This window comes from Gasterosteus aculeatus, chromosome 20, assembly GCF_964276395.1.
Source record: "Gasterosteus aculeatus chromosome 20, fGasAcu3.hap1.1, whole genome shotgun sequence".
NCBI classification, from domain to species: Eukaryota; Metazoa; Chordata; class Actinopteri; order Perciformes; family Gasterosteidae; genus Gasterosteus; species Gasterosteus aculeatus.
The window spans coordinates 17,699,251-17,727,122 of NC_135707.1; the positions used below are offsets into that span (position 1 = coordinate 17,699,251).

At 44.2% G+C, this 27,872-nt stretch overlaps 3 protein-coding genes across 10 annotated transcripts; 2 read left to right on the forward strand and 1 right to left on the reverse strand.

Moving 5' to 3' along the window:
• Positions 1-410: 410 nt before the first annotated feature.
• Positions 411-12,874, forward strand: rnf144b (ring finger protein 144B). Of its 2 annotated transcripts, XM_040164125.2 has the most exons (8): positions 411-717; positions 3,630-3,903; positions 6,275-6,379; positions 7,044-7,104; positions 8,343-8,556; positions 10,068-10,212; positions 10,347-10,436; positions 11,878-12,874. In XM_040164125.2, the coding sequence occupies exons 2-8, from the start codon at positions 3,724-3,726 to the stop codon at positions 12,058-12,060; spliced, it is 978 nt and encodes a 325-aa protein (XP_040020059.2). In that variant the 5' UTR covers positions 411-717; positions 3,630-3,723; the 3' UTR covers positions 12,061-12,874. The 2 variants fall into 2 exon arrangements, with proteins under 2 accessions (XP_040020059.2, XP_077951676.1); XM_078095550.1 differs by lacking the exon at positions 411-717 and having other exon boundaries at positions 3,095-3,903.
• A 206-nt stretch (positions 12,875-13,080) lies between these two features.
• LOC120809949 (uncharacterized) lies at positions 13,081-18,607 on the forward strand. 6 transcript variants are annotated; one of them, XM_040164105.2, is made up of 15 exons: positions 13,081-13,231; positions 13,396-13,544; positions 14,551-14,627; positions 14,839-14,911; positions 15,070-15,182; positions 15,293-15,318; positions 15,514-15,651; positions 15,800-15,909; positions 16,009-16,104; positions 16,187-16,270; positions 16,346-16,472; positions 16,552-16,657; positions 17,066-17,248; positions 17,328-17,402; positions 17,478-18,607. In XM_040164105.2, exons 2-15 carry the CDS (start codon positions 13,517-13,519, stop codon positions 17,559-17,561), a joined length of 1,320 nt encoding a protein of 439 aa, XP_040020039.2. In that variant the 5' UTR covers positions 13,081-13,231; positions 13,396-13,516; the 3' UTR covers positions 17,562-18,607. The 6 variants fall into 6 exon arrangements, with proteins under 6 accessions (XP_040020039.2, XP_040020041.2, XP_077951674.1 ...); XM_040164107.2 differs by having other exon boundaries at positions 13,449-13,544; XM_040164106.2 differs by having other exon boundaries at positions 13,102-13,335; positions 13,449-13,544.
• Positions 17,905-27,844, reverse strand: nod1 (nucleotide-binding oligomerization domain containing 1). 2 transcript variants are annotated; one of them, XM_040164079.2, is made up of 13 exons: positions 27,729-27,844; positions 25,761-25,825; positions 25,397-25,589; positions 25,038-25,212; positions 22,316-24,125; positions 22,141-22,224; positions 21,630-21,713; positions 21,431-21,514; positions 21,230-21,313; positions 21,057-21,140; positions 20,894-20,977; positions 19,733-19,816; positions 17,905-18,745 (listed from the first exon to the last, which is right to left on the reverse strand). In XM_040164079.2, exons 3-13 carry the CDS (start codon positions 25,571-25,573, stop codon positions 18,673-18,675), a joined length of 2,823 nt encoding a protein of 940 aa, XP_040020013.2. In that variant the 5' UTR covers positions 25,574-25,589; positions 25,761-25,825; positions 27,729-27,844; the 3' UTR covers positions 17,905-18,672. The 2 variants fall into 2 exon arrangements, with proteins under 2 accessions (XP_040020013.2, XP_040020014.2); XM_040164080.2 differs by lacking the exons at positions 25,397-25,589; positions 25,761-25,825; positions 27,729-27,844 and having other exon boundaries at positions 22,316-24,121; positions 25,038-25,179.
• Between the last annotated feature and the right edge of the window lie 28 nt (positions 27,845-27,872).

Here is a 27,872-nt window from a genome sequence, read left to right on the forward strand (position 1 = left end):
GTTAGTTGCATGTGTTACCCTCCTCGTCCCACTGGCAAAATCGGTTGACGTCTCCAATCTATGTATGTAAAGTCTATGAGAGTCTCGCAATTTTAGTCCAGAAAGCTAAAAAGGCCCCCACAATTATGCTGATTGTATTCCCCATTAAAAGAGTTTACAGTCTCCATGCCAGAAATATAATTCTTATATCAATAAGTTATTGTTGTCGCCTAAAATAGTTTAATTAGTATGATACAATACGGTAGGACTGACGGCTAATTCGAATTAATTCTACACTGGAATTGTACACCCAAAAATGTTGCTGAGTAAGCAGCCACAGGAAGAGTTAAGTTAGCAGAGCTGAACTTTCATTTTTCCATTTTTTCCGACTGAACCCGAACGCGTCCTGAGTTCACTGAAACAACCAGCAGGGGGCAGTAATGAGACGAGACCAAACGCAGGAGACACACACACATACCGGGGGCGAGCAAGACGCCCAGGCATGTGTGTGTGTGGGTGTGTGTGTGTGTGTGTGAGAGAGAGAGAGAGAGAGAGAGAGAGAGAGAGAGAGAGAGAGAGAGAGAGAGAGAGAGAGAGAGAGAGGCGACAGCAGTATTTCGGCGGTGACGGCGGAGGGTTCGCAGCAGGCTCTACACATGTGCCCGTGACTCAGTGAGGGCACTGCGGCGGTGGATCTGGACTCGAGCAGGTCCTAAACCCAGCGACCCCTCAGACAAGGTAGGTCCACCCCCCCGTCACTGCTCGCCTCATACCGGCGGAGTTTGTCTGCATTATACGGACCATCCATTAACCGATACCGCTCACACCGGAGGAAATACGCCACCGTGAATGCGTCACAATGTTGGACGAGAATGCAACCTTGGGAGGGAGATGCAGATGTGTCAGATGTGGTCTGTTTGAATGCACCGTAACAGACGTGACGTCACACGGTTACTTTCGTCATAAACAATGCGAACAACAATACCTTTTAAACAACTGCAACTCAATATCCAGCTCCGTGCTTGTGGTTAAAGGGATTTGCAGTAAATGAAGGTGTGCGTGTTCTCCACCTCATCATTTTTCGACGTGTTTCAACTTGCAATATGCTGTTGTCATTGGCTCCCCCCCCCCCCCAAAAAACAACTACGGGGGCCATAAATCCAGAGCGTCAGACAAGAGGCAGAGATTGCAGCTTTATAAATGGTGCCATATATATTCTGCCACTCACTCACACTCTTAACACCTCGCCTCTTACACAGTGGCAGCATGTGTGAAAAGAAGCTTCCACTGGGGAAGGTCCAGCTTTCCCTTTTCTGCCTCCCGGTGTAAACAATGATCCTTTGACCCCCCCTCGTCCGGCATGCATCTAGACCTTGATATGTGTGGACTGCTAATCACGGAGCGGCCAGCTTTGAGCCTAAGGAGAACTGTGAGCACACGAGCGTGTTCTGATTAATAAACTGCTCAAAGTTATGCTCGGCTGTAATTGCTCGCTTGGAGGCGTCCGGATGGATTCATGAAGGCCAACAGGATTGGTGATGCGTTCAGTGTGGTGGACGCTTCGAGTTGTTTGCCATTGCCATGTAAAGTGTTTGGGATTGAATCATTCAGGCTGGAAATGCGTCTGTGAGAGCGTTCACACGGTGGCTCCAAGCTCCAAAACCGCCTCACTGTATTCCAGTAGAATCAGACCACAATTCACAGTCAATTAAAAGGCCTCAAATCCATCAAACATTAATGCTGGGACGAGATTTGATTTGACTCTCTCCAGCAGAAACACAGGGACCCCCAGTTATCTCAAGCTCCTGCTACACCTCGGTGTTGTTTGGGAATGAAACACTGTTGATGAACGCATACTGGGGTTCTGCGTGGGGCCTCCAGTTCTCAGGCGGGACGGGACAGGACGGGACGGGACGGGACAGGACGGGACGGGACGGGTTGACAGTGTGTGCGTGGGAGCATGACTGTAGCCGCCTCAGCTTGCCTGTCTTAAAGCAGAGCAGGACGATGCTCCGTGACTGTGCAGAAATGCCAGTGTGCGCTGCACAGGCTCCACTATCAGCCCGCTGCATGCATGACGATCAGCAGCACCCAATAGAACAGCACGCACTGAAAAATGTAGGACACCGGCGGTGTTGGTGGCTGTATCGATTGAGCGACCCTAAAGGTTTCAGCCCAATTTCACCAGCCTTGATGTAATATAGAGCACTGCCTGTCGGGTGATTTGGGATTTCAATAACAGCTCAGGGTGCACGGTGCGTGCATGTGTTCCCCTTTCTGTGTCAAACCACTGCAGGATTAAATCACAAATCCCAGATTATGGGTTGATTATTACTCGCTTTTTGGGGGATTGGGTGGTGCGTTAGCTTTATTAGCCACCTACCTCTGTCCTGCTGTCCCCGAAATGTGAAGCTCTAGTGCAAAAGGTGTAATAGTCACAGTTATTCTTATACGTTTTTGCCTGTGATTCACTAACAAATGGAAATTTTGCTCCTCGGTTCCCAATTGATTGTGTACTTTTTTTCTCGTTCTAATGTAATATAATCAAGAAACCTTTTTGTAAACTTTTAGTGCTCATTGGCCTTCTGTCCGATTTGAAGTGGTTTGATTATCATACAGTAGAGACATTAGGCAGGTCTTAAATTATTATTATTTCTTTTTTTAAGGGAAAATAACTAAATTACTTTAGTCTTGAAAAATTGGAGGAGGAAATACACATTTTTCTTAAGCTCCTTTATCTTCAAAATGTTGCTGATCTGCATTACTTTGCATTACTATAAGCTAATGTTGGTTTAAGCAACCTTCTTGAGTATTGGCACACCATTGTAACATCTCTATTGTTGATATAATGAGTATATATTCGTGCAAGAACAACAGCGGTATGATTATTCCTTTGCAGATTAGTTTTCCATTTAGAAAGTGTTGCATTGAGCCTCTGTATTTCTCTCAGTAGCTATTCACTCACTTCTTTGGCGTTATCTAAATAACGCCGTGTACTGCAGTTGCTAGGAGACCAGGTGATTCTGGGTGATCTTCTTGGTAACCACTCAAAACGATCACAATGCATTCTCGATCACTATGTATTTTTCCACTAGGGTTTCTAAAAAAATACCTCAGATTTCTCAAAAGTCTTGCATGCATGCACACAATTCCTTGCAGCTGGTGCGTCTGCTGTCTGATATAAGGGAGTCAGCTAACACGTTTGTGCTTGTACCCACTGTGCCTGCACAAGCGTGGATTTAATATGTTTGTAAAAAACATCAGCAATCAATTCTTCCTGTGAGAATCAATGAGGAGCTGGTCAATAACTGTAGACTCAGTAAACACAGACCTTGGACTTGGACGGCTGTAAAAACGACACGATGAGTAATCAGTAATACCGCTGTAATTACATGATTATGTTTTGCTTCACGCGCCGCCCAGCTTGGCACAGTGACTAATTCGTCTCTCAGGTAACAAGGCGGCGACAGTGGAAAGCCCCGCGGAGGGGTGAGGTCATCGCAGTTCGTACGAGTTTTCAGAGGAGACGGCAGGTCCCAGAGACGGGCCGCGGCGGCGTGTGAACCGTGTGGCGAAGAGGAAGAGGATAGCCACCTACGCTGCGGAGACGAAAGACGATCACTGCTGCTTTTGTTTTCTGGGGCTTTCAGGAACATGGAGAGCGCAGCTCCTCTCCGTCCCCAGCGGAAAGGCTGAGAGCAGACCCGATTCCTCCCTCCCCCCTTTGCCAGCCGAGCCCCCACCATGGCCAGCGGGAGTCCCACGCTAAGCCGGGAAGATGCGGCTTCGGACCCGGGGACCCTGGAGGCCGCGGGTCAACGCCCCGAGCCAGGGCCCGGGGCCTACTGCAAGCTGTGCCTCAGCGAGCAGCCGCCCGCCGCCACCAGGGAGCTGCAGGGCTGCGACTGCGTCTTCTGCACAACGGTAAGAACAGGCAAGCGAAGTCGGAGCCCTGCGAGCATTTTTCCCTTGAAGAGACGTTGAAAAGTGGTTCCAAAGTTCAAACGCCTCAGAGGGCTTTACAGTCTGTACAGATGCGACATCCTCTGTCCCGAAACCCTCACATCGGCATTAGATGTCATGTGTACAGAATGAACAGCGTAAAAGATGCGACTTCAGGCAAGAAACCAGTCAGTAAAGTTGGTTTATGAGGACAGTAGTAATAGTAATGTGACTAATAATAGTAAATAATGCGGCAGCAGGTGTGTCAGAACCCTCATTTACAGATGCCTTAGAACCCTGGTCCGCAAAAGATCCCCTGGCCCATCATCAGTTGTGTTTAAAGTTTCTAAGGCATTGATTTGGGTTTTTACGCTCCATTTTTTCCAAATAATTTGAATCCATGTTGGTTTCAGCAGAAGTGTAATGACTGTAATGTAAAATGTAGTTTGTTACATTAAGCTTGTATTGAGATTTAAACAAAGCAACTTACAACTTACATTGTGCACGTTGTCCCTGAGGGTGTTGATATAGATACGGTTTCTTCCCTTTTTTCCCTCCTGGAAGGGTTTTTCTTATTGTTGGGGGAGTTTTTCCTGTGCCGATGGAGGGTTTCGGGACAGAGGACGTCGTATGTGTACAGACTGTAAAGCCCTCTGACGCAAATTTGTAATTTGCGATTTTGGGCTATACAAAATAAAATGAATTGAATTGAATAGAATATGGAAGACGCCTGTAAATACTGATATTGTAAAATGTGGTATATGTTCTTACATAAATTTAGTTAGTTTAGTTATATTGAAGAAGTTTGATACATCTTGGAAACAATGAAATCGGGAGTAAGAACGTTTCCGTGTTTAGTAGGTAAAGTAAATACGGTTTACTTATAACTCATCGGTAACTTATTACATTTCTGTAGTAATACTTTCATCTGTGTATTACACAGGATCATACTTTACAGTTTTTGCTTTTAGCATGGAGGAGCCCTCTTGTTTACACAACACACCCTTCCCCCATCCAATCTGTATTTAGGACACAAAACGGGCAGGGCAGAAATGTTGTACAGCAACAGTCCACAAAACCAAACGCAATCGTAACACACATCAAATATTGTGGGATTTTTACTTTTCATCCGGGTACGTCTTCACGTAGATCAAATTTCGCCGACCAGCTCATTAATTAATATGAAAACCTCATGGATAATATCGTCTTTCTTTCAACCTCACGTTACAACAGAGCACATTATCAACGAATTGGCGTGTTTTGACAGGTTGACAGCACTTTTTAGTCGTTGGAAAGACATTCCGACCTCATTTCAACGTTAAAATGATGTCTAGTGCTCACTAAGGGGAGACCTGTGAAGCGTAAAAGCTATATGCAGAGTGATGACTGACACGGATCATTTCGCTCATGCTTGTTACTTTTAGGATTTCACAAAAAGTGATCCAACACTACCGGCTTTTGTTTGGGCAATTTAGGCAAATGTCCAACTGTTGAATCAGTAGGAATGGGTTACTCCCTTTTTATTAGAGCGCTGCTTCCTGTTTTAATAACTTGAGATGTTTTGATGCCAAATCCAGCTTTAGAGAAATGAAGGGCTTTCAACCCAGTGCTGACTTTCTCCCCCACTTCCAATGTTGTTATTAATGAAGGCTCACTGTGTCTCACGAACATTTCTCTATAGAAGAAGCGTTATCGGAGGAATACGGAGATGTATCATTCATAACAGCAGCAGATGTGTACCGCCACACTGTTCAAGTGTAATACGTGCCTGTGTGACATGTGGAAACTGAGGTGTAGGTGCGGAGAGGTTGGTGCACAGTGTGAGGTGTTACTGTCTGTCCAAGGTAGCGTCTCTGTTGCACAAGGTCAGCGAGAAAGCACATACAGAGACACTGTGTCACGGGGGAAGAATGAGGAAAAGGGATACTGTAAACCCCCGCTTATCAGGTCAACTCTGTTTTATTAAGCAGAACACAGACTGTTCAGTATTTGGATGCATTATTCGAAGGCACATGATGAGCACGAGTTTGCACGTACGAATGGGTCTTAAAAACACATTCCACTCCTCCATTAACAAATAGTGACACGTAAATGTTTTCTTCTGTTTGTCGAAGCTGTCTACCTTTGCCTTTCTACCACTGTTGACATAGTTCCTCTGACTTCCATATTTGAAAGCTGAGGCAACATGAGACTTTGATAAGAAACACCAATAGGAAACTTCTATTCGTGCCGCACTGTGTTTGCCATGTTTGTGCGGACCGGCTCATTTTCCCTCCGCTCCCTTTGCTTGTAGTTTTGTCCTCAGGGGACGGTCATGTTAATAATGCTGCCGTGTCGTTCTCTCCTTCTCCAGTGTTTGGAGCGGTATGTTCAGCTGGCCATCATGGAGGGTGGGGGTGCACCCATCACCTGCCCAGATATGGCCTGCCTAAAAACCGGAGTGCTTTTGGACTCTGAGGTATTTTGGGAAAATACATTTGAATTTCTTTCTAAATAAATCTGCTGTGGATTCCAGAGTGCAGCAAGATAACTTCTAAAGATACTTGAAGTTGGATTTCCCCCCTTGTGTTTTATAAGTTGCGTTTGCTGTATTGACTAAGAGTAAATATTGTAAAAATGTAGTGGTGTCAATGACATTTCTCTGTGAATTATTTTCTGAGGATGAGATAATGTAAAGCAGGCAAACAGAAAGTGAAACTCCACGATTAAGTCACTCATACAAGATACCAGTCAGCAAACTGCTGATTTACTCTTTAATGGAAATTCTGCTACTCAGTTCCTCATTTGTAATGTTTTCTGTGGCTACAACTGAATTAGATTAAATACCCCTGGCTTACCAGAGTTCGTTGGCCTTCTGTCTGACTGGAATTAGTTAGATCCCCTGTTATTTTGGCAGGTGTTAAACATGCAAGCAGGAGTAATTGTTGCTTTTCAGCTTTCTTCCAATCATTTTGTAATCAACCCCTTTTTTTAATCTTACTACTGAAGTGTTTTATCCGATCGCCATGTATTCTGGCATTTGTCTAATAGGATTCTGGTATCCTCAATCGTCCTGCATGCACACAATCCATTCAGTCTCAGACTGACCAATAACATCCCTTCTCTCTGCTATGTCATTGCAGATAGCTAGCTTGGCCCCAGAAGACCAGGTGGAGCTGTACCAGCGTGTGAAGTTTGAGCGAGGTAGTTATTGTGGCATTGGCACGCTGGCATGCGGCCACTTCAGGTCGCACTTTATCGGGTGTGTCATCACCCGAGCAGCACCACGGGGTTTCACATGCCTGGGATAATGCGGGGCCTTGTTTTTCTCTTGTGCACTGGTCCAATTGTTTACTCCGGAGGTTACTGACATTGCAGCTTTATTACCTTGAGCTAAACCAAACATCACCTGCTTGGAGTTCAATAACAAATGCTGCAAGAGGTTCATGGAGCAATGCTGGTTTTAGTGCTACTGAACGATTTGACCTACAGTACCAGTCAAAAGTTTGGACACATTTTCTCATTCAATTCAATGACAGTGTTTTTAGGTTACTGTATATGTAGATGTTTGCACCAGAAGTAGAAGTGGGACAAATGTATATATCTCGGCCTTGCCCTGGAGGCTTAGCGAGAAATGACTGTTGAAATAGGTTTCTGGTGACATTTACAAACTGCAAATTATATTGGTATTTTTCAGTTGCACAGTATTGTTTACTCTTGCCAAAAATCATGAGACTCATATTATTAGTATAATATTAGTAATATTTAGTATAAAATAGTGCAATGAACAGTATAAAAAGTGTAGGACAGCAATGTTTCCTTTCTGTATAGATTCACTATTAAAGGATGAGCTGGTGGGAACAAACAATGAAAGCTTGAGCCTTTTGTTATGCTTGTAAATCATTCCTGATTTATTATTTGTCCGCATTGCTTCTGTCCCCGTAAAGTCACTAGAGAGTAATTTGTCTTCAGAGATGATCCATTAAAAATGTTTATTGGGGTGAGAATCGTGCTTGAATTGTATCCTATTTTTACTGTGTATTTTAAAAACTAAATAAAAGTGGATAGACAACTATTAACGTTGGTGGTGTTAGCAGTAACAGGCTGCTGGTAAGACAGTGAAGTTACGTGTTGTTTGTAACGCGGTAACTTACTCGTTAATACTTAATTAACAGTAACCACTGTCGTATTGATCTTTTGGCCCGCAGCATGTTTTCATTGTCCCGTCAGTTGGCCTGATTTTCTTCTTGCAGTGCGACACATTCAGTTTACAATGCTATAAAAGTCAGTTTGTTTCTGATCAGTGGTATTACTGTCTGTACGGATGATACAGAAACAGCACAGCAGCCTATGCTACTGACTTGGTATTTAGAGATGAGGAGTAAAACATGTTCTTATTTGGTTTGTAACATTTAGATCTGCTTGATATCTGCTTTCTGCAGGAGTGAAGTTGGACTCCAGTAAAGCCTGGTGCCCGGTGCTGGAATGCCAGGCAGTGTGCAGTGTGCACCTCAGCACTGAGGGCCGGCCCCACGCCGTGCCCTGCCTTACCTGCCACACCGTCTTCTGCTCCGGTTGTAGAGGACCCTGGCAGGCCGGCCATGTCTGCCCAGAGCGCCAGCCCATGATGTTGCCCGTACCCTCTCGTGAAAGCAGGTCAGTTAGCCAGCTGCTTGGTCAGCTGCACTGAAAATGATATTGTGCTAAAAGCGGGATTATTACTATTGCATCCTATTCAGATTGCATTCATCCCATTATATATAATTGATTGTTATTGTGTCAGGATATTTTCATTGAATGGATTATAAAGTGAGTAGTAGGAGTCCATCCTCTGTTCAGTCGAGGCCCTGAGCTGAATATGCAATAAACATTCATTCAGGATGAAGAGCTCAGTATTTCTCAGCAGTGCCCTCTGTGTGGTCCCCGACTCCCCGTCGTACAACTACAGCAAAAGCCCCTCCAAATTTGGGCTCATCTGTTGTCCTTGGGGAGTCACTGACTTGGATCGTAACTCCATTGTCAGTGTGCCAAAGGGAGGAGGAGGGTGGTTCACAGTGCAGGACTGGCCTGTGCACTGCAGTGAAGCAGTGGTGTCTGCAGTGTGCTGTGCAGGATGGCACACGCATGAGGGGGAAGAAGGGAGATCCGGCAGGTTTAGTCAAGCACAATGTTGTTGTACCTGGGTCATAGCCAATGCTTTAGGAACACTGCGGCGAGGAGTCAACAAAAAAAATATTTGCACAATTTTCTCATTTTGCTTTTAATCTAATTTAATCTTCTTTTTTTCAGCAACCAGTGACAAAACCGTAAATCCCTGCAGTTTATTAATTTAAACAAAATGCCCACGTCAGCATTTTGCTGTAGAGCTATTTTGTCTGACGCTGTCACGAGATTCATTCATCAGTGTTCTTAATAACCCTACAAAGCACCAACCAAATGGACAGCTTTTCCATGATCCCCCTTTTCCACTCAAATTTAAAGCTGCTTTGATTTTTTTTGATTTTATGAAGAGAGAAAAACACTACATGAACAGAGTCACAAAGCAGTATCATCCAACTCTGAGGTTCCCCTCGAACTACATGGTCTTTTTTAGCATCTTAGAACTTTTTTTTTGCTGTGCAACTTTTCTGTTTTGGATTAATAACGTTTTCCAACCACAACATGCAGCTGTTTAAAACAAAACTGATAATATAAACCCAAATGCACAAAATTGGAGACAGACAGGTAGCAACTAGCAGATGTTTAGCACCCAGGTGGAGGAGGCCAAAGAAGAGCTATTTTCAAACATTATTGGTAGTGAATTCTAATGTTGCTCTTTTTACTTCTCTATGTGTACGTATTTAGGCAATTTTACTAACCAGTTAGCGCTACAATTTTATCAGGAGTAATAATGTCCAAATTGTGTTCACAGTTTGTTTAAGATGAAGTCTTGTTGAAACCCCTCAAACACAACTTTTTAGTGGAACCCATTGCCCCGTATTTTACGCACAGAATACTAACCTCTAACCTTTGAATCCCAAAATAATTAACCCAGTTCAAAGTGAGCACTGATCCATCTTTCTGTTGCCAAATATAGAATTCACACGCTGCCTGCGGAGGCCTTGGTGGCCTCACACGCCACTGTGCCCCTGCTGACTGCATATGTGTGTCTTTGACCCGACACGCAGGGCCCGCTCCAGCAGCGACTCTGACATGCCCATCAAGCAGTGCCCCATGTGCGGCATCTACATCGAGAGGAACCAGGGCTGTGCACAGATGCTGTGCAAGAGCTGCAAACACACCTTCTGCTGGTACTGTCTGCAGAATCTGGATGTGAGTCTCCCGTGTTACAAACAGGGTGAAAAGTATCTATTCTAGCTAGCCTCCTACTCGTTAAAGCTCAAAATCTCTCTGCTTCACTCTTTTTTGTTTGTGTTCACACGTCCTCTGCGTGTTTGTGACTGCAGGGCGACATCTTCCTGAGGCATTACGATAAGGGGCCGTGCAGAAACAAACTGGGACACTCGAGGGCCTCGGTTATGTGGAACAGGACGCAGGTGAGGTCACTCCCCATACGGACCAGACCTACAGTATTCATTTCATCCTGTTATTGTCTGAAGAGAATAGCCTGCACAGCCAATCATCCGTGGGTGGTCAATTGTTGTGTTTGATTTTAGTAAAACTGTGCCCTTTTCTACCGAGATTTTTGGACTCCGTCCCAGCTGCAGTGTTTATGAGTCAGTGATCCCCAATGTCTCCAGCGAGGATGTTGAAGGAACCTACGTAGCACAGTAAAATCCCACGCTGCCACACCTCGGGGACACTTAAATAATATGTGCATTAGCATAACCTTTTCTTTTTGAATATCTGTTTTTGTTCACTCGCTTTTAGCGGTTTGTTTTCCGCTAGTGTGGCTAAATCGTCCTGTTTCAGACATTAAGCTCAGCTAATCCCAGCGCTAATCTCAAATTCCTGCCCTGAAATGACGTTATCCCGTCAACAATAGGATCGGTCTCCAAACCTACTTTCTATTTCACATGATGAAATGATCACATGGTAATGTGGTGAAGCCCCTCTGATGTGTGTTCAAGGCTACAAAACTATTAATAGTCCAATGCGTCTATTTTCCATCTGTTCATCCATATAATACAGTTAACTTGTATATATATATTATACTTGGTCAAAATACTATTGGCACTCCCACAATGCAAATCACTGTAAATTCCCCTTAAGGATAGATTCAAACAGACGGCATAACGGCGTCATGGCTCCAACAGTTAATATCAAGTTTACAGCAAACTCCCTGACTGCATTGCTAAATATCCAGGGCGACAGAAGAGAACAGCAGACACGCAGTTGTTCCTTGCAAAGCAACACATGACAAACTTTGGTTAACATCTCGTCTAACAGGTCTTGTGAGTTTCACTATCCGTTTCTCGTGAATTCCTTTGAAGCCGCGAGGAAACGCTGCTGTGGGGAAAGCGCATAGCTAGCACACCGTGTGCAGGAGTCCACGAACCACAGCTCCCAATACCATTCAACATTACTACATACATTTTTCTAATCTTATAGTATGTGTTATAAAGTTTAATGTAACTCCCTCATTAGCAGTGTTATTGTTTGTCATTTGTTCTTCAGTGTGTTATTCACTCTCCTCTGAGCCCTGTTTAGGTTTCCACCAACTCCTGGGGGAAATATCAGGTTCTTTAGCTGCTGTTAAGAGATAACTTTGTCTCTTACCAGTGCAAGTAGTGCACAGTCGATTTATAACATTCACTGAAAGCAGCTTCCTGCAGCAAGATGGAAGAGAGCGGCTCGACTGAACCAAAACTGAGAAGTTGAAATTGAAGCAATGAGCTGTAATATGCTACATTTTGTAAGGTTGTGTGATAATTGTTCCCTGTCAGTGACCCCTTTCACATCCCAGTTAGTCACTTGATCGACTGATAATAATGACTGATCGCTGCAGCTCACCGATGTCGCCGTGTCGGCCCTCAGGTGGTGGGTATCCTGGTAGGGGTCAGCATCATCGTGCTGGTGACGTCACCGCTCCTCCTGCTGGCCTCGCCGTGCATCCTTTGCTGCGTCTGCAAGCCCTGCCGCAGGAAGAACAAGAAGAAGAAGAAGAAGACCAAGGTGCCGAAGACGGACCTCAGCCAGCTAGACTCGTCCTCCTCGTAGCAGCTTCCCTTCCCAGCCCGGGGTGGCCCGGCTGATCTGAGGAAGCCCCGCATGCCGGAGAAGGAGTGACGTTGGAGTACCTTTTCACAAGTCGGCAGACAGGAAGCCTCGTCGGGGGTTCAGAAATAAAAATAATCCCTCTTGAGTTACAAGAATATGTACTTTATGTACGCTGGAAGTGTAAATATGAGCAGAATGAATGTAACTCACCTAGCTGTTTTCAGATGGACAGGCCGTAAGTAAGGAGACAACGACGGCTTGTTATCTCAATCGCTCTAACTCTGTCACACACACACACACACACACACACGCACACACACGCGCACACACACAGTTCAAAGGGCAACGTCACCCTCATGTGCCAAACGTCATGATGCCAAACCAAGGTGTTAGGTACTCAAGTGCCTCACTCTACAGTGCCTGGTGCCTGGTTCTGTTTGTTTCGCCTTCCATTCTTTCCTTATCTTATGCAAAAAAACGAGCATGATGAAAATGGACACGGTTGAATAGTTCCCTTAATGTGAGAAGGCAAAGCGTGTTGTGTGCGCACAGATATGAACTATGATAGAGCTCCAATGGTGCTCCAAGAACTTTTCTTCTGCAAATCTTTGTTGTTTCCCCCCCGCATACGTTCCAGACCAAAGGCTTCTAAAGGGTAATGTGTACTTTTCTAGGATGTGTTCATGTGTATTTATGGGTTACGTGTGTGTGTGTGTGCGGTATACTGTTATCATTTCTACATTTCTGTTCATGTTTCTGTATCAGATATTTTATAAAGGCACCATTATAATTGAAATAAACACACTGTGTTGAACATGCGTCAGGGGGGAATTGGGTTTGCGGGTTACATTTGTTATTCCATGGAACGTTGCCTCACTTTGGTCTTTGCATAGAGGCCATGAGAGGACAATGAAGTCAACGATGGGGAAATATGCACCTGTATGCTACTGTGCACCATCGGCTTCGTGCAACGTGCACAGGTTCAGATAGCAGAGCCGTAACAGGGACTTAGTGACACCTTGTGGTTACTGAAGGAAAGACGTGGACAAACTTGCAGGAACCGGCGTTACGGTCCAACAGGCGACCGTGCTTACTGATAACCCGCTATAAATTGATCTGCCTCCTTTCTGCTTGTGACAGTTACGAGTGATCCATCTTCTTCTGGTTGCAGGTTTTCTTTTTCTTTTTTACTATGCTACAGAGTTCTTATGTGTTTACTTAAAACAGGCTCTGAAAACGATTAGTTTTTGCTTTCATAGAAACTCGATTTCCAAAGTAGGGCAACATCTCTTTCCTGTTTCAATAAATAAACATTCGACACTCTTTTCCTCAAAGAATCCCCGACGTCGAATCCGCTGCGTTACGTGGTCTCTTCCTGTTGCCAACAGCGCGGCTGAAGTCTGCAGCTGCTCGGTCGCCTGTTGAACCGTAACACCGGAGAAGTCGGGATCCAGAAATGGCAGCGCACGAGGACTTCTTCCTGGGTAATTCATATTATTTCAAGTCCCGTTTACAACGTCTGCCGTGTGCGTTTGTGCGTGTTGATCTTGTGCGAAAAGTGTCCGGACTCCGGAGGGTTTCCCTGGATCCGGCCCGCGGACAAGGAGCGCCTCGTTGTGCAACAGTACGTCCAGGGGCCTCGTTTATGAACGTTGCGTACGCACAAAAAAAGGCGTACGCCGCTCTCTACGCAATAATTGGTATTTATTAAAAGCAAACTTGACGGAAAAATGTACGGTCCTTCACGCAAGCTCGGACCCATGCGTACGCCGGCAAATGCAAGAAACACGCAAACGTGTGTGAAAGTGTGTAAAACTAGACTGTTGTAAAAGAAATGCCAATACTGCCTCTCATAAATAACACAAACACCGGTTTGATCGATCTGCAGCGTAAAACAAACAGAAATACAAATGAACACATTTTCAAAAAGAAAAGTGAAATATGTTCTGCAATAATATCGGCACGTTATGCAATTCATCCTGAAAACACAGCTGTTGTCAGATGCAATCAAACGGACGGTTATCGAGGCTGCAGCGTTGCTCTGCAACCTTTTGCCACTCAAGTGCCTCTTTGGCATCAGTGATGTCCACACTGTGCCCCCTAAAAGCGTTTTACTTCTCCTTTCCACCTCCCAATGATCATTTCGACTTCACACTGAGTGAAGTACGTTTCTTCGTTTTCCTCTCAGTGTTTGTCATGATTTCGCAATCGATGAATATTCATTTGTGGGCGTTCCACAGACTATATATGGGCAACTATGGGCGTGACATGAAGCCGCAAAAGCTGCGCTGCATTCAGAAGTGATTGTGATTTATTAAGGGAAAGCTGCGTAGGACGTGCGTGCGCACGGTTTTATAAGTCACGTCCTACGTTTCATCCTTACGCCACTTCTGGCGCAAATCCTACGCAAGGTTTTATAAATGACGCCCCCGGATGCGCTGTTTTCCTCACGTCACGTGACTGAAGGAGAACCTTTTGTGGCGCACGCAGGCATCCGCAAGATCCCGTACTCACCCAACGCCGGGCCCGCAGATGTGCTGTGCTTCAGACACTACAATGCGGAGGAGGTGGGTGTTGGACACAATCACGCGCCCCCCCCCCCCCCCCCCCCCTTTATTTTTTTCACAAAATCTGTCAGGTTTGAACTTTTTTCAAATATTCTAACCTGATAAATATCCTGGTAGGATTGAAACTTGATCATGAATTGTGTGTGTGTGTCTGTTAGTGAGACATAGTTACAGGAAGCTGCTGGTCTGAGATCAGTGTTGGTCTGTGCAGGTGCTGATGGGGAGGAAGATGGAGGACTGGCTGAGGTTCTCCGTGTGCTACTGGCACTCCTTCTGCGGCACTGGTACTGTAGCAACTGACCTCCTATCGTCATCGCAGTGCGAATAGACTCTAGAAGACACACACATGATGTCTGTTATAGTTTATGTCTTTGTTGTATAGAGAAAGTCATTTATTAGACCAACAGATGTTGTCTTCATCTTTGAATTGACATATTATTAGGAGCTGATCCCTTTGGGGCTCCGACGCTGCACCGGCCCTGGAATGAAGGCGCTCCGATGGACTCCGCCAAGAAGCGACTGCGGGCTGCTTTTGAGTTTTTCACCAAGCTCGGTGTGAGAGGAAATCCCCTTTTACAACGTCACAGTTACACACAGCTGATGCTCATTTTATGCTGTTTGTTTCCCCTTTGACCTCTGCCTCTTTTTTATTCATTTTTTTACAGGTGAAATACTACACATTTCATGACCGGTAATTTACCGTTTTATCGCTTCGATTTGATCGAGGTTGTGTACTTGACATGTCTGTGAATATTGATTTAAGTCATTTAAGTGGTTTGTTGGATCAACTATTTAGTGACAGCAATATTTTGCAAATTGCTGGACTCAATTCATTTAATAATATTAATGGTCTTAAAGTCTAATATCTGTCCCCTATTTCTTAAAGGGATATGGCTCCTGAGGGCTCCACCCTGGAGGAGTCCAACAGGAATCTGGATGAAATAACAGACCTGGCCCTCCAGCTGCAGAGCCAGACTGGAATCCAGGTGCTGTGGGTCACCTGCAACCTCTTTGCCCACCAGAGGTTATTATTATATTTTAATTCAGAACCCCCCCCCCCCCCCAAAGAGGTCCATAGGTCTAGCAGGGAAAGAGGTTCTTTCGTCTTAACCTTTAAAAAGTTATGATACATGATATATATCACACACACACACGTTTGATCCGTGTGACAGGTACATGAATGGTGCGGCCACCAACCCGGACTGTCACGTTCTGGCCTACGCTGGCGCTCAGCTCAAGAAGGGGCTCGACACCGCCAAGAAGCTGGGTGCAGAGAATTTCGGTAGAGTGACTTGATGGTGCCGCACATGGGTCTAAAATACGGAAAGGCTTCCTCAGTGCAGCAATGTTACCACACCATTGTATGCATTTATCTCCTCAGTGTTTTGGGGAGGACGGGAAGGGTTCCTCTCCGTCCACAACACGGACGTTGCTCTAGAACTGAAGCACATGGCCAACTTCTTCAAAATGGCCGTCAGTAAGTGAGCACACGAAAAAACGGGATTCATTCGAAATCGGTAATTTCTCACTTTCAGTTTAATCTGCTGATCTGTCACCAGAGTACAAAGACAAGATTGGGTTGAAGTGTCAGTTTCTAATCGAGCCCAAGCCCAAGGAGCCCTGCAAACACCAGTATGACTACGGTAAGGTGTGTGGAAACACCGTAAGCTCTGAAACGCCGTCGTCCTGATGCGACTACACCTCACTCTGTTGTCCAGATGCTATGAGCGTCATCGGATTCCTCAAGCACTACGGTCTGGAGAGTCACTTCAAGCTGAACATTGAGCCCAACCACACCACGCTGGCAGGACACTCGTACGAACACGATGTTGTCATGGCGTCTGCGTAAGCATTTAAAATAACATCAGAGCAAACGGCGTTCCATGACGTTGCCTTTAACAACCAGCTGTGTTCTCGTCCTCAGGCTCGGGATGCTGGGATCCGTTGACGCTAACACGGGCTCCCCTGACCTGGGCTGGGACACAGACCAGTTCCCCATGGACATCAGGAACACCACCTTGGTCATGAAGGTGAAACGATTTGTTTGATTTCTAGCAGTTTATTGCCAGACTTGTTTGTGAATGTGATGTTGTCCAACAACAGTATAAGATAACAATCCAAATGAGATAACGTTGCTAAGACATTACGCAATGGCTGGCAAGCCCGGTCATTCATTTAAGGAAGTGGATCTGAAATAACACGCACAAAGGATGGATGGGGTGCTTTCAACCATTCACTGTCAGTTTTCTGTAATGTTATGGGAGTGCAGTAGTGACACTGATGCCTTCTGTGGCAGCGCACAGGGCTAATGAGGACATAGTTAACATAAACAATGATTAGTGCATCTTTAACGTTCATATGCAGTAAATGGTTATTGCACCGTCTGTAGTACAGTGATACAGGCACCCGGTCATTCTTTAGTGTCTCATCCTGTCCAGGTCATCGTTGAACAAGGAGGTCTGCAGCCCGGAGGCCTGAACTTTGATGCGAAGGTGCGCCGGGAGTCCACGGACCTGGAGGACCTGTTCATTGCTCACATCGGGGCCATGGACGCCTTCGCCAGAGGACTCAGAAATGCTGTTCGCATCATTACGGACGGGCTGATCTCTGGCATGGTGAAGGTACGTCTGCGGCTGGAGGAACATCCCTTTGTGTTTCCGTGTACAGAAACCATCACGTGTGTGTGTGTGGTTCAAACAGGAGCGTTACTCAAGTTTCAGTCACGGCCTTGGACAGAGAGTGGATGAAGGTTCTGCCTCCTTGGAGGAAATGGAGGTAAGACTATTGGAGACTTTTTTTTTAGATACTGATGGTCTCAGTTACATAAGGTGTTGTCTTTGGTTTTCCCAGGCTTTCATCAAACAGAACGGAGAGCCAGATGTTACTTCAGGCAAGCAAGAAAAATATGAATCCATCTTCAATCAATACATATAATGAACGCATCACCCTTCTGTGTCTATGTGACGTGATCAGAAAGTTACAAAAGGTATTTTATTAACCAAGCTGGAATTAAGTATTGCATTCATTGCAGTTGTTTCACTAAGTACATTCATATTACTTAACACTGAAGGTAGGACAGAAGAATTCAATATAACACTTTTGGATTCTGTGTATCAGTATGTATTTGTAGTGCTCTTGAAATACTGTATTACACCAGTAAGTTATATTTGTATTAGCTTAAGAGTACTTATACTCACTGTAGTAAAACACATTTTCACATAGCTGTTTGTGAAATACTCAATACTCATTTTGCTCATGAATATTGGATAGATAAACATGATAATTATCCAGAAGTATTGTTTATTGAAAGGAGAGCACAACGTGTTTTCTTTACATTGCACAGTGTCTGAAATAGAATATTTTGCTGTAAAACCTGAAAAAGCAGTAACTACCAAACTAGAAGACATTGGGATGTCAATGCTGAGGCTCAATGGCTGGATTTAATTTAAAGAGGCTGCTGAAAGAGTACGAACTGGTTTAAAAAAGTGACTATTGGGTGTGTTCAAATTAGAAAAAGTTATAAGAGAATCTTAGTTAAAAATGTGAAATGTTCTAAATCACAGTACGTCATAAGACATTACAGTATACAATGTTGAAAAACAGTCAACCTTCCATACATACAATCATCTTGTAGCACTTTAATCCTATGACTGAGTGCATCTCTCCCAAAGGCGGCTTGACAGTTGACTCAATAAAGACAACGTTGTCTTATTTGAACGAAGCTCCATCTGTTGTCCTTGTTCCCCGAAGCCATCAGCTTTTCCCGGTCCACAGTCCATCCACAGAAATCGATCCAGTGATTGGCATCCACCAGCCAAAGGGTGTTTGTACATCTCTGCACAGGCAGTAAACATTATTCAGCCTCCTGGCTCAACATATTCCCATTAGCACCTTGTGTTGGAGTCATGTCATGTGCATACGTGCCCCTTGAGTCTATTAAAGTTCACACAGAAGGAAGCAATTGTTTCACTTCCATCACAGTGAAAGCGTCCGGCCTGCATATTGTGTCTATTCACACGGAGGTTTTATCTCACAGGAGCAGCAGTCAGTGGAACCGCAGCCTTTTATCTCCCACAAACTGTTTCTCTTCCTCCTCGGAGAGCCGGTTTGCTTTCAGACTGTAAGAACAACATCAGACACGTCATGCTTTCAAATGGGAAAATACACGGGAATGGCTCTGTTATATGGTTCCCCCATTCTACAAACTCCTACAGTAAATTACTAATCTTCAATTAACAGAAACAGTAAAGTATAAAAGCAAGGGAGCTTCCTGATGAATCAACATAATCATCAAGGCGCATTAAATGTAACTTTATGTTAAGCAATTCCAACCCAATGTCTTTCAGGATACATTTATTTGAATTTAGTCTACAGTTAATGTAGCGTATTTGGCCAAAACCAGAAGTTAGTCACTTGTTCTCTCAAACTAACATTTTGGATACTTGAATCTTTTGTGTGTCCAGATCCCAAATGAACACCACTGTAAGGATTTTTGTAGCGGGAAAAAAAACCGGTCAGAAGTAAAAAATGGAAGGTTAGCCGAGAGGCTTCGTACACTATGATCGAATGCATTTAAAAGTCGGCATGATTATGTCTCTTAGTCTCACAACAAAGCTTCAGAATGTACCAGAAGGTCATTTACCAATCTGTATCTAGTAAACCACAAACTCTTTTTCAGGCAAACAAAACCATGTGTACAAAAACATTGATTCGATTTGAGACAACAGGAAGTTGTCAAATTTGTTTACATTGGTAACCGTCAAACCAGCCCAAGTAAGACTGAAGCTGAGAAACTGGTTTTCCTTTTGCTTATATTCAACTTTCTATTTGTTGGGGGATTTTTTGGCATGACATTAGAAAGACTGGATTTAAAATGTGAACTAATCAGATTGCTGTTGCTAAAAGTAGAGTACTGAAGTAGCCTTCTGCTATTGTGTAGGAAAAAACCTTTGCTCAACTTTGATAATTGGATGCAATTCATTGTTACCACAGATGGAACGCAGCCAAACAGCAAGTACATGGAAGCAGTTGGTCTATAGCATTTGGGGGCCATTGCAGGCAAAGACAGTGTCTGAAATCTCTGTGAACCGACACCTGATCCTCACCATATCTCTTTGAGTGCCGTGTTGACGTTGAGGGCTGCAGAAAGAATTTTGATCCCATCCACAGTGAACTGGTTGTTGATTAACCTGCAGACAAATACAGAAAGCAGGTGAGTTTCTGACAATCAGCGTCCGACAACGGGGGTCCGTTTGGAGCCTTTGGGTGAACAAAACAGGCATTGTGTATCTATAATATCAAACATTTTGAAGATGGGAAAAAATGGCGTAACACATGATGGTGAAATGAAGCCAGACTAGGAAGTAAATGTGAGAGGCATCATATCAGGTAAAAATAACAGTCTCTCACATTCCATTTTTATTCACCTCACACGTTGCGTTGAAGCCATTCTCTTCATCATAAACATTTGAAATAGGGATGTTGTTTGTGCTCGTACGAGAGATAATCCAACTGAAACCTCATAAAATGCTTAAATGTCATCAGCCTCATCTCAAACATGAACCATCTGCAGGTGATTAAATTATCACTGCAAGATAAAGACCAGTAGATTTCATATAATTATTGTACGTACAATTGAAACCGTGAACTTCACTTTAATGATTCATGCTTGGTTACTTTGTTAGAGACAGATACAGCATTGCTGTAACCGTGGTTACAGCACGTGTGGACTGGAAATCAAGCAGTCCTAATTATAATGCTACAACAAGACTGAACTGAATAAATAGTGTTAACCTATCAAACTTCCACTGGGTACCACTGATTGTTGCGATAGTTTTGGAAGCCATCAGTCTAGGAAATGAATATGTGTAAATGGAATAATTGGGAGGGATCATCTCATCCACAAGCGCGTCCGCTCGGTAGTCCCTGTGATTCCCCGTAAAGCCGCGTCGATCAGCAGCTCATTTCTATGCAGCAGCATTCATAAAGTGCTCTGCATTGACAGCTAATGGTTGAGTGTAGGTGTGCACAGGGTGGGATGTGCGGCTGAAACACATTGATTTGAATTTGTAATAAGGAAATTGTCCACTGGCAAACATACCACCGGTTTTAGAAATAATATTTGTGGGTTTAGGTAAACTTCCCAAATTGTACGAACGCAAACATTTAGAGTGAATCTCCGGCACTGTTTTCCAAATGAGACCTCTGGTCTTCACATCATGCGAGTAAATGAAAAGCATCTTCATTAGTGCGTTTGTTTTCTTTACCAGAGGTGGCTTAATCCTGTGTTCGCTTGGACCAACTCAGCGAGGTGTGGCGCTGCGTCGTCATTCAACTCGTTCTGCACCAACCTACAACAGCACAGACACACAGAATAGTTCTGTGACAACGGCCAGAAACCCCTTTGCTCAAACTGGGCGACAAGCCTACCAGAATATCCTGAGCATGCTGTTCTCTTTCAGCGCTTCTGCTAGACACCTGCCACCTTTAGAAGTGATGCCATTGGCTGCGAGACTAGAACACAGAAATGTTATCCGTGATTTTCAATCAGCTGGCTTTTATAAATATTGTGGGTATTTATTTTGTAGGGAGCTTCTTCTCACCTGAGGTTGGTAAGTCTCGGGTGGTTCCTCAAAGCTTCCGCAAATGCTTGGGCCCCCTCATCGCCGATGCTGTTCCCCCACATTCTGCAAGCGAAAATATCAAGAAAGGTCAAGGTTTTTGTACGGTGACATGTAGAACATATTTTGTGTCACTTGAGATCCCGCAGTGAGATGAGAACATCCTGCATGGAGTGATCTTACCCAACGTCAAATATTGAAGCGCTCTTCTGAATTGCACTGGCCAAATATCTCCCACCAACAGCAGTGATCTTGTTTTTCCCAATCCTAAGGACACAATAACGTCATCAATTAACATAACAAATGTAACACACATTCATTTTACTAACACTATAACTATTATATCATCTCAACTTTATATTGGGAGAGGTTTGAAACATACTTGACAACTCGCAGTTTGGGGCATTCCTCAATTATCTGAGCAACAAGCTTAGCTCCAGCATCTGTGATGTAATTGTTGTAAAGCCTGAAGACCAAACAAACAAATTAAGGTTCACGATTGTGTTTCACTTTCAAAATAACGCAGCAGAATTTTACTTGACATGAAGGAGGTTTTATTTATTTCAAAGAGTGACTTGTTAGTCCAACAAATCAACACACTAGCAGAGCTTCTCTACCCGTGAATCATCTCAGACTCATGCAATGATGCATCGGCATGATCAAGCGCATAACGCCATATTCAACGATCACCCATCACCCACACAAAAGTACTGACTTTTCATACTTTATAATACTTCTCTAGGTTTACTCACGGAGGATTTTCAAATGCAGAACTTGAGGTGGAGAGGCGAATGCGGGTTGTATTGGTACTTTTCAGTTGAGTAAACTCTGTGAATTATTTTATACACCACTGGCACCCATCCATCCTGGAACCAATTACCACGTTCACTCACCCCAAGACCTCCACGACTTTGTGCTTACACAGCTCCTCAGCAAGAACCTCGACGCTGCTGTCAGACAGGTGATTGACGCACAACCTGGAGACAAGCAGTTGGATTAGCGTTTATAATATCAGTCTAAATATCCCACAATGGAGATTTACCAGCAGTTAAAAACAAGTGTTTTTACCTCACTATGGTCATCTTACAGAACGAGGGCCGGAGCTGCTTCACCCCGTAGTCACTGATGTTGTTGTTGTCCATGTCAAGCCCCAGGAGCTTCTGACGGTGCTGCAGCACAAAGTTCAGGGCGGTGCAGTCGCCCGAGAACACATTGCAGTAGCCCAACTTGATGAAGCCGGCTGTGATGCCTTTCGCTGTCATCTGAGCGATGTCTCTGCTGCCGGTCTCAAAGATGCACCTCAGCATCCACAGGAAGTTGGGCAAAACATGGACCTTCTGACCCTCCCCACTGTTGTGATGGGGTAAGCCAACGAGGTGGGACTTTACACTGGTGGAAAGGTAGGATTTCAGCAGCCCCCGTTTCTTCCTTAATAACACAGGAGACACCAGGTGCTCCATCAGGCCGGCGTGAGCCTTGGACAGGAGTCCACACAGGAAGAGGTTGGTGAACTGGAAGTGTTCGTTCGTTTCAAACAGGGTCTTCTCACCGGACTTTGAGGAGCCACAGAAGCAGGAGAGACACGGCGCACAGCGCGCTTCTCTTTTCCTGCGGCACTCCGTGAAGAACTTGAGGACGGAGCCGGCAGCAGCCTGCTCATCTAACACTAAAGCAAACGCCGCCAGGAAAGAATGGAGGATGATATGGAGGATTTCGAATGTCGCGGGGCCCCCACTGGCATCACACTCGCCGACAGGTCTGAGAAAGCCCAGCGTCAGGTCTTCCTCCGTCAGGCCGCACTCCATGAGCTCCTCCTGGCTGTAAACGAAGCTACTTCGCTCCATACCCCGGAGCGCCACCTTGGCAAACGCTGCGAGAGGCCTGAGCCCGGCCACGAATGTCTCCGAGACGCAGCGAGGGCTTTTCTTCAGCAGAGACGGCGCGCTTGAGCCCGAGCGGCTGAGGCACACTTCGCACAGCAGGAGGAAGATGTCCGTGAGCGTGACGCAGGTTTCGGGCAGATGGAAGCTATCGTGCATGGTATGCAGGTGCCTGAAGCTCTTTAGTACAATCCAGCAGAAGAGCGGAGTGGAGCAGAGGCCACAGAGGTGGGGGCTGGCATCCAGCTGAACCGACACCTGGTCCCGGTGCTCTTGCTCTTTGAAGTGAATACTGATGTAGGTCTTCAGATGAGCCGGGGAGAACCCCCGCAGAACCACCTTCTTTCTGATCACCGTACTCTGGATCTCGGTCCCCGTACGCGCCGTCAGCACCTTCTGGGAGCCCTTGAGCAGTTTCCCGCCGAGCAAGCTGTCGAGCAGCTGGACGGGATGCGCCTTGGCGTCCGGTGAGACCACTTCAGGAGCGTTCAGCAGGTCATTCATCTGAATCTCGTCGTAGCCATCAAATGTGAAGAGAACCTTCTCCGGGAAGCGGAGGATGTAGTCGAACACCTCATTATTTGGATCGTGATCTGGGAAGCAGTTGTATTTGAACAAAAGGTCTCTGAGGGAGATCTGATCTGTGTCTTTGAAGAGGCTGAACATCCTGCAGCGGAACTTGAAGAAGAAGATGGCGTCCGCCTGCAGATCTTTCTTGGACCAGAGGTTCTGGAGCCTCTGCAGCAGGATGGATTTTCCCACACCGGCATCCCCGATCACGTAGATGATTTCACCTTGGGGATTGAAAACCGCTTGGTCTGCGAAGAGCTCGTCCAGACTCCCCAAGAAACCCAAATGTTCATTGCAGTCGTCCAGCAGGGCCATCTGCGTGTCAGTGTACAGGTCCTCCAGACGGGTCTCCTCTCGCTGCCCGTAGGACATGATGAAGCAGGTGTCGCGGCTCATCTCATGCCTCAACTTCTCACTGTACCGGCTGACTTAGAGGAAGACAGAGAATTAGAGCAACGTGGAAGCTTTTGGTGGCGTCATAATGTCTGGTGAGCCAAATTCTTTTCACTAAAACCCCGGGGACTAAATCATTGTTTTGCAATTGACAAGTTAGACAAGTCAAGTCCTAAATCCAGATAAGGAAGTCCTCAAGTCAACTCTGCTTAAAGAGACAGGCACTAAAAATGTTATTCTTCCAGACTCGGGGCGAATGCACATACAAATCAGACAGTATAAGAAACGTTTTTTTAACACCAAGTCATTTAAAAATGTCACATAGAAACCCTAAACGCCAGTGTGAACCTGAAAACGAGAATGTGACATGTCTCCTTTAAGTTGAGAGAAGGGCTTACAACCGGCTTAGACTGCAGCTGCCGTTTCACAATAGATCACCTTTCATCACAAAGGAGCTAAATGTTTCTGGTTAAATTAGTAACAAAGACTCCTGGTAGTAACCGGGCAACATGCAGGTTAGTTCATTAAATTAGCCACAAAGTCAATTTCATTTACAATGTACATAAAAATGTATTTTTCACTCATTGAGGTAAAAGGACTGTACTTTTTTTTATCCTGCGTCTTCAGACCATTCAAAGCGCTTTAACACTACCTGTCAAAATTTGCCCAGTCACACACTTTACCATACAAGGTGTCACCTGCCCATCAGTAACTAACAATCAGACACAATTTGGGGTTAAGTTTTAGGGACACAAGGACACTGGCAGCGCCTGGGATTGACTCTTTCGGGTCACCACTGAGCCAGAGAGGGAGAAACACCTCTATGTGTGATGCAATACAACACAGGAACAACGCACCTGTTGTAGACATCAGTCCTTTAGAGCTACAGACACCCTTACATGACATATCATAAGAAAGCATGAGAACGAAGTGACTGTGATACTTACTGGGATCGGTGTTAACCACTGACAGTGCCGTCGCGTCACTGCTCGGGGAGTAGTTGATCTCTTTCAACCATGGCTGGAGGTCTACGTACGCGTCGCGTACTTTATATATGACATAAATAAAGTACTCACAGGCCTCCTCCCCTTTGCATTGAACTAGCTCCAAGATTTTACGAACCTGGGAAACGGTCACATGAGAGAGCATCCTTGTTGGTTATAATTTAATAGACTCTATTACTTTATTATCTACTTTGAACCAGAAGATGTTTTAGAGAGAGATACGAATATATGTTGTATGTTTTTTTTTCAATGAATAAAGATGGAGAAAATGTTGCTGAAAATGTTTTAAATAGATGTCCTGCCTGATCGGTCCTGGTGGCAGAACGCAGTACGATCTCGACATCTTCTTCACAGACAAAGCTGCAGGCCAACAGGTTGTCCAGGATGCATTGAATGCTCCTTAACTGTGACACCAGCAGCTCCCTGTGGTAAGTGAGGATCTTAAGGTATGGCACCTTGGTTCCTTCCATCTCACCCATATTTACTGCAGGTCACCTGTGTGGGATTACAGATGACAAGACGGGTGAAATGTTTTGTGAGCCAATGAAGCATCTTTCTTAATTATCAACCTCTTTAATTCCAATGAAGGCATCCACCAATTACAGTAAGGCGACAGTCACCAAAGATGCAATGTACTGATATCACAGCTATTATCATTATACTTACAATGAACTCTGTAACGGTGTTGAAGAGTCCAGATGGCTATTCTTAGCCGTCTGATAAGAATCCTCCTGTGAAAGTGACGCATGAATAAAACACTGCTGATCCTTGCTGGTGAAGCGTTTCACAGCAGCTGCCCAGCAGTTGTTTACTGGGTATTCACGTTGACAAATCAATGCATTAAACATCTGCAATTGTTAAACGTCAAGAGATGACCAATATGTGCACACTAATCTCCCTCCTTTGTGCCAACACTGCGGTCAACTCAGCAGGCACTCGGATTTCCGTGGTCAACTCAACAGAAACTTTTACTATACAAATTAGGAGATTTCTGCAAACAAAAAAAGCCCTATAATGGCAAGTTCAAAAATATGTTTTCTCCATAATTGAACAGCAATATGAATATTTTTCTCAATAATTTCAGACAAAGACTAACGTACATGTGTTAAGGACCTGTGTGACTACCATGATACTGAATATGAAGTATTTTTACTGTACACATTTTTGTACAGATTTATCCAAAGTAAAAGCCCTATAATAGTTCAAAAAGACCATTTCTCCATATTTGAACTGCAATAAAAAGACTTTTCTCAATTATTCCAGACAAAGACCAATGTAATTGTGTACCTCTCTGTAATGTTTCTACTTCTTCTAGAGGATTATTATTATAGAGTAAAAATCCCAAAAGATCCTTTCTCAATGTTTGAATTGCAATCCAATGCTCAATAAGTCCAACCAATGACTGATACATATGTGTTCAGGACATCTTTGTATCTTCTATTACAATTTTTTTTATATTTTTACAGAACAAATTTGGGGACTTCATTAAAAATATTTTGGATCATAAACTGCTATCATAAAACCAAAAAACATATATATCACACAACTAATATCTGACATGAGTGACATATTAACCTTGCAAACCAAATGTTTGATGCAAAAGATGGAAAAAAATGTATTTATCCGCCTACACCATTGAATTACACCTTGAAATGCGCATGTGTGCCACTCCCTTCATCATCTTCATTCTGAATGTGGCGTGCGAGAGAACTGTTGACAAACCAACGCAAGAAAAATTCAGACAAATGGATAAAAAAAGTGGATGTTAATTATTTTGTCCTTGTATAACTGCATCACTGAAAGTGTTTTTTTTTTTTTTTTTTAAATGAGACTCTCCAAAAGGAAATCGACTAAAACGTACCGTGCACAGTAAATTCCTTCTGTAAAACCTGTAAGTTCTCAAATATAATGTTTGAATTCACAAAAGTCTATCAAAGAACCCACTAAAAGTATCTTTAGAAGATCAAAGATCTGACTCACTCTTTTGTTTTTGTTTTTGTTTGTAAAAAATACACATTTGTGTATTAAAAAATGTCTGTAATTATATAGTCATAAAAGTCTTGTACGCATTGATGTACGTCTTTGTCTGGAATTATTGAGAAAAGTATTGTATTCCTGTTTAAATATGGAAATAGACTTTTTGAACTTGCAAATATGTTTTTTTTTACATTAGATAAATTTCCAAATTTGTACAATAAAATGATTTAATATTCAGTATCATAGTTGTTTGATAGTAGTTTCCTAGTTGTTTACATACTTGTTTAATACCGTAAATGTCAGCATATACGTGCACTAAAATTCAAGTGTCCACTGAGTTCACTTCGGAAATCTGAGTTCCAGCGGAGTTGACCGCAGTTGTGCCAACGCTGTTTCCTTAATGATGCGACGAAGAACCCGGTTTGTAGTCGCGGACTAAATCACAAACAAGCTGGAAGTCCTTTGTTGAGAATTAACAATCAAGACTAATCAATTCCTGCGGCTCCTTTTCGCTCTCTGGGTTTAGAAAATGTGTTAAGAGAACGTCTGCTCATGACGTCAGACTCATTTTACGCATGTTGTTATTATTACGTTAACTGTCGCTCGTGGCGTCATTGGCGCTGGCCGACGTAACACAAACAACGAAACGCTACTTACCGATAACTGCGTTCGCGGCAAACCTTAAACGACCTCCATTCGCGAGGGGGATGTCGTTGACGTGCCGCCGCCCCCCGGTTATAACAGACCTATAGGAAGCGAAAGCCTTCTGTCCCAACGCGTCACTTCCCAACGCGCACAAGC

What these genes read in the sequence shown, in the direction of transcription:
- rnf144b (XM_040164125.2), top strand. Translation starts at nt 3,724, where the DNA reads ATGGCCAGCGGGAGTCCCACGCTAAGCCGGGAAGATGCGGCTTCGGAC. An exon ending in GAGTGCTTTTGGACTCTGAG is followed by an intron (nt 6,380 to 7,043) that starts GTATTTTGGGAA and finishes ATGTCATTGCAG; the next exon opens with ATAGCTAGCTTGGCCCCAGA. An exon ending in ACTGTCTGCAGAATCTGGAT is followed by an intron (nt 10,213 to 10,346) that starts GTGAGTCTCCCG and finishes TTGTGACTGCAG; the next exon opens with GGCGACATCTTCCTGAGGCA.
- LOC120809949 (XM_040164105.2), top strand. Translation starts at nt 13,517, where the DNA reads ATGGCAGCGCACGAGGACTTCTTCCTGG. An exon ending in CTTCTTCAAAATGGCCGTCA is followed by an intron (nt 16,105 to 16,186) that starts GTAAGTGAGCAC and finishes ATCTGTCACCAG; the next exon opens with AGTACAAAGACAAGATTGGG. An exon ending in ACACCACCTTGGTCATGAAG is followed by an intron (nt 16,658 to 17,065) that starts GTGAAACGATTT and finishes CATCCTGTCCAG; the next exon opens with GTCATCGTTGAACAAGGAGG.
- nod1 (XM_040164079.2), bottom strand. Translation starts at nt 25,573, where the DNA reads ATGGGTGAGATGGAAGGAACCAAGGTGCCATACCTTAAGATCCTCACT. An exon ending in TGTAAGATGACCATAGTGAG is followed by an intron (nt 22,225 to 22,315) that starts GTAAAAACACTT and finishes GCTTGTCTCCAG; the next exon opens with GTTGTGCGTCAATCACCTGT. An exon ending in AAAGTCGTGGAGGTCTTGGG is followed by an intron (nt 21,714 to 22,140) that starts GTGAGTGAACGT and finishes TTTGGTCTTCAG; the next exon opens with GCTTTACAACAATTACATCA.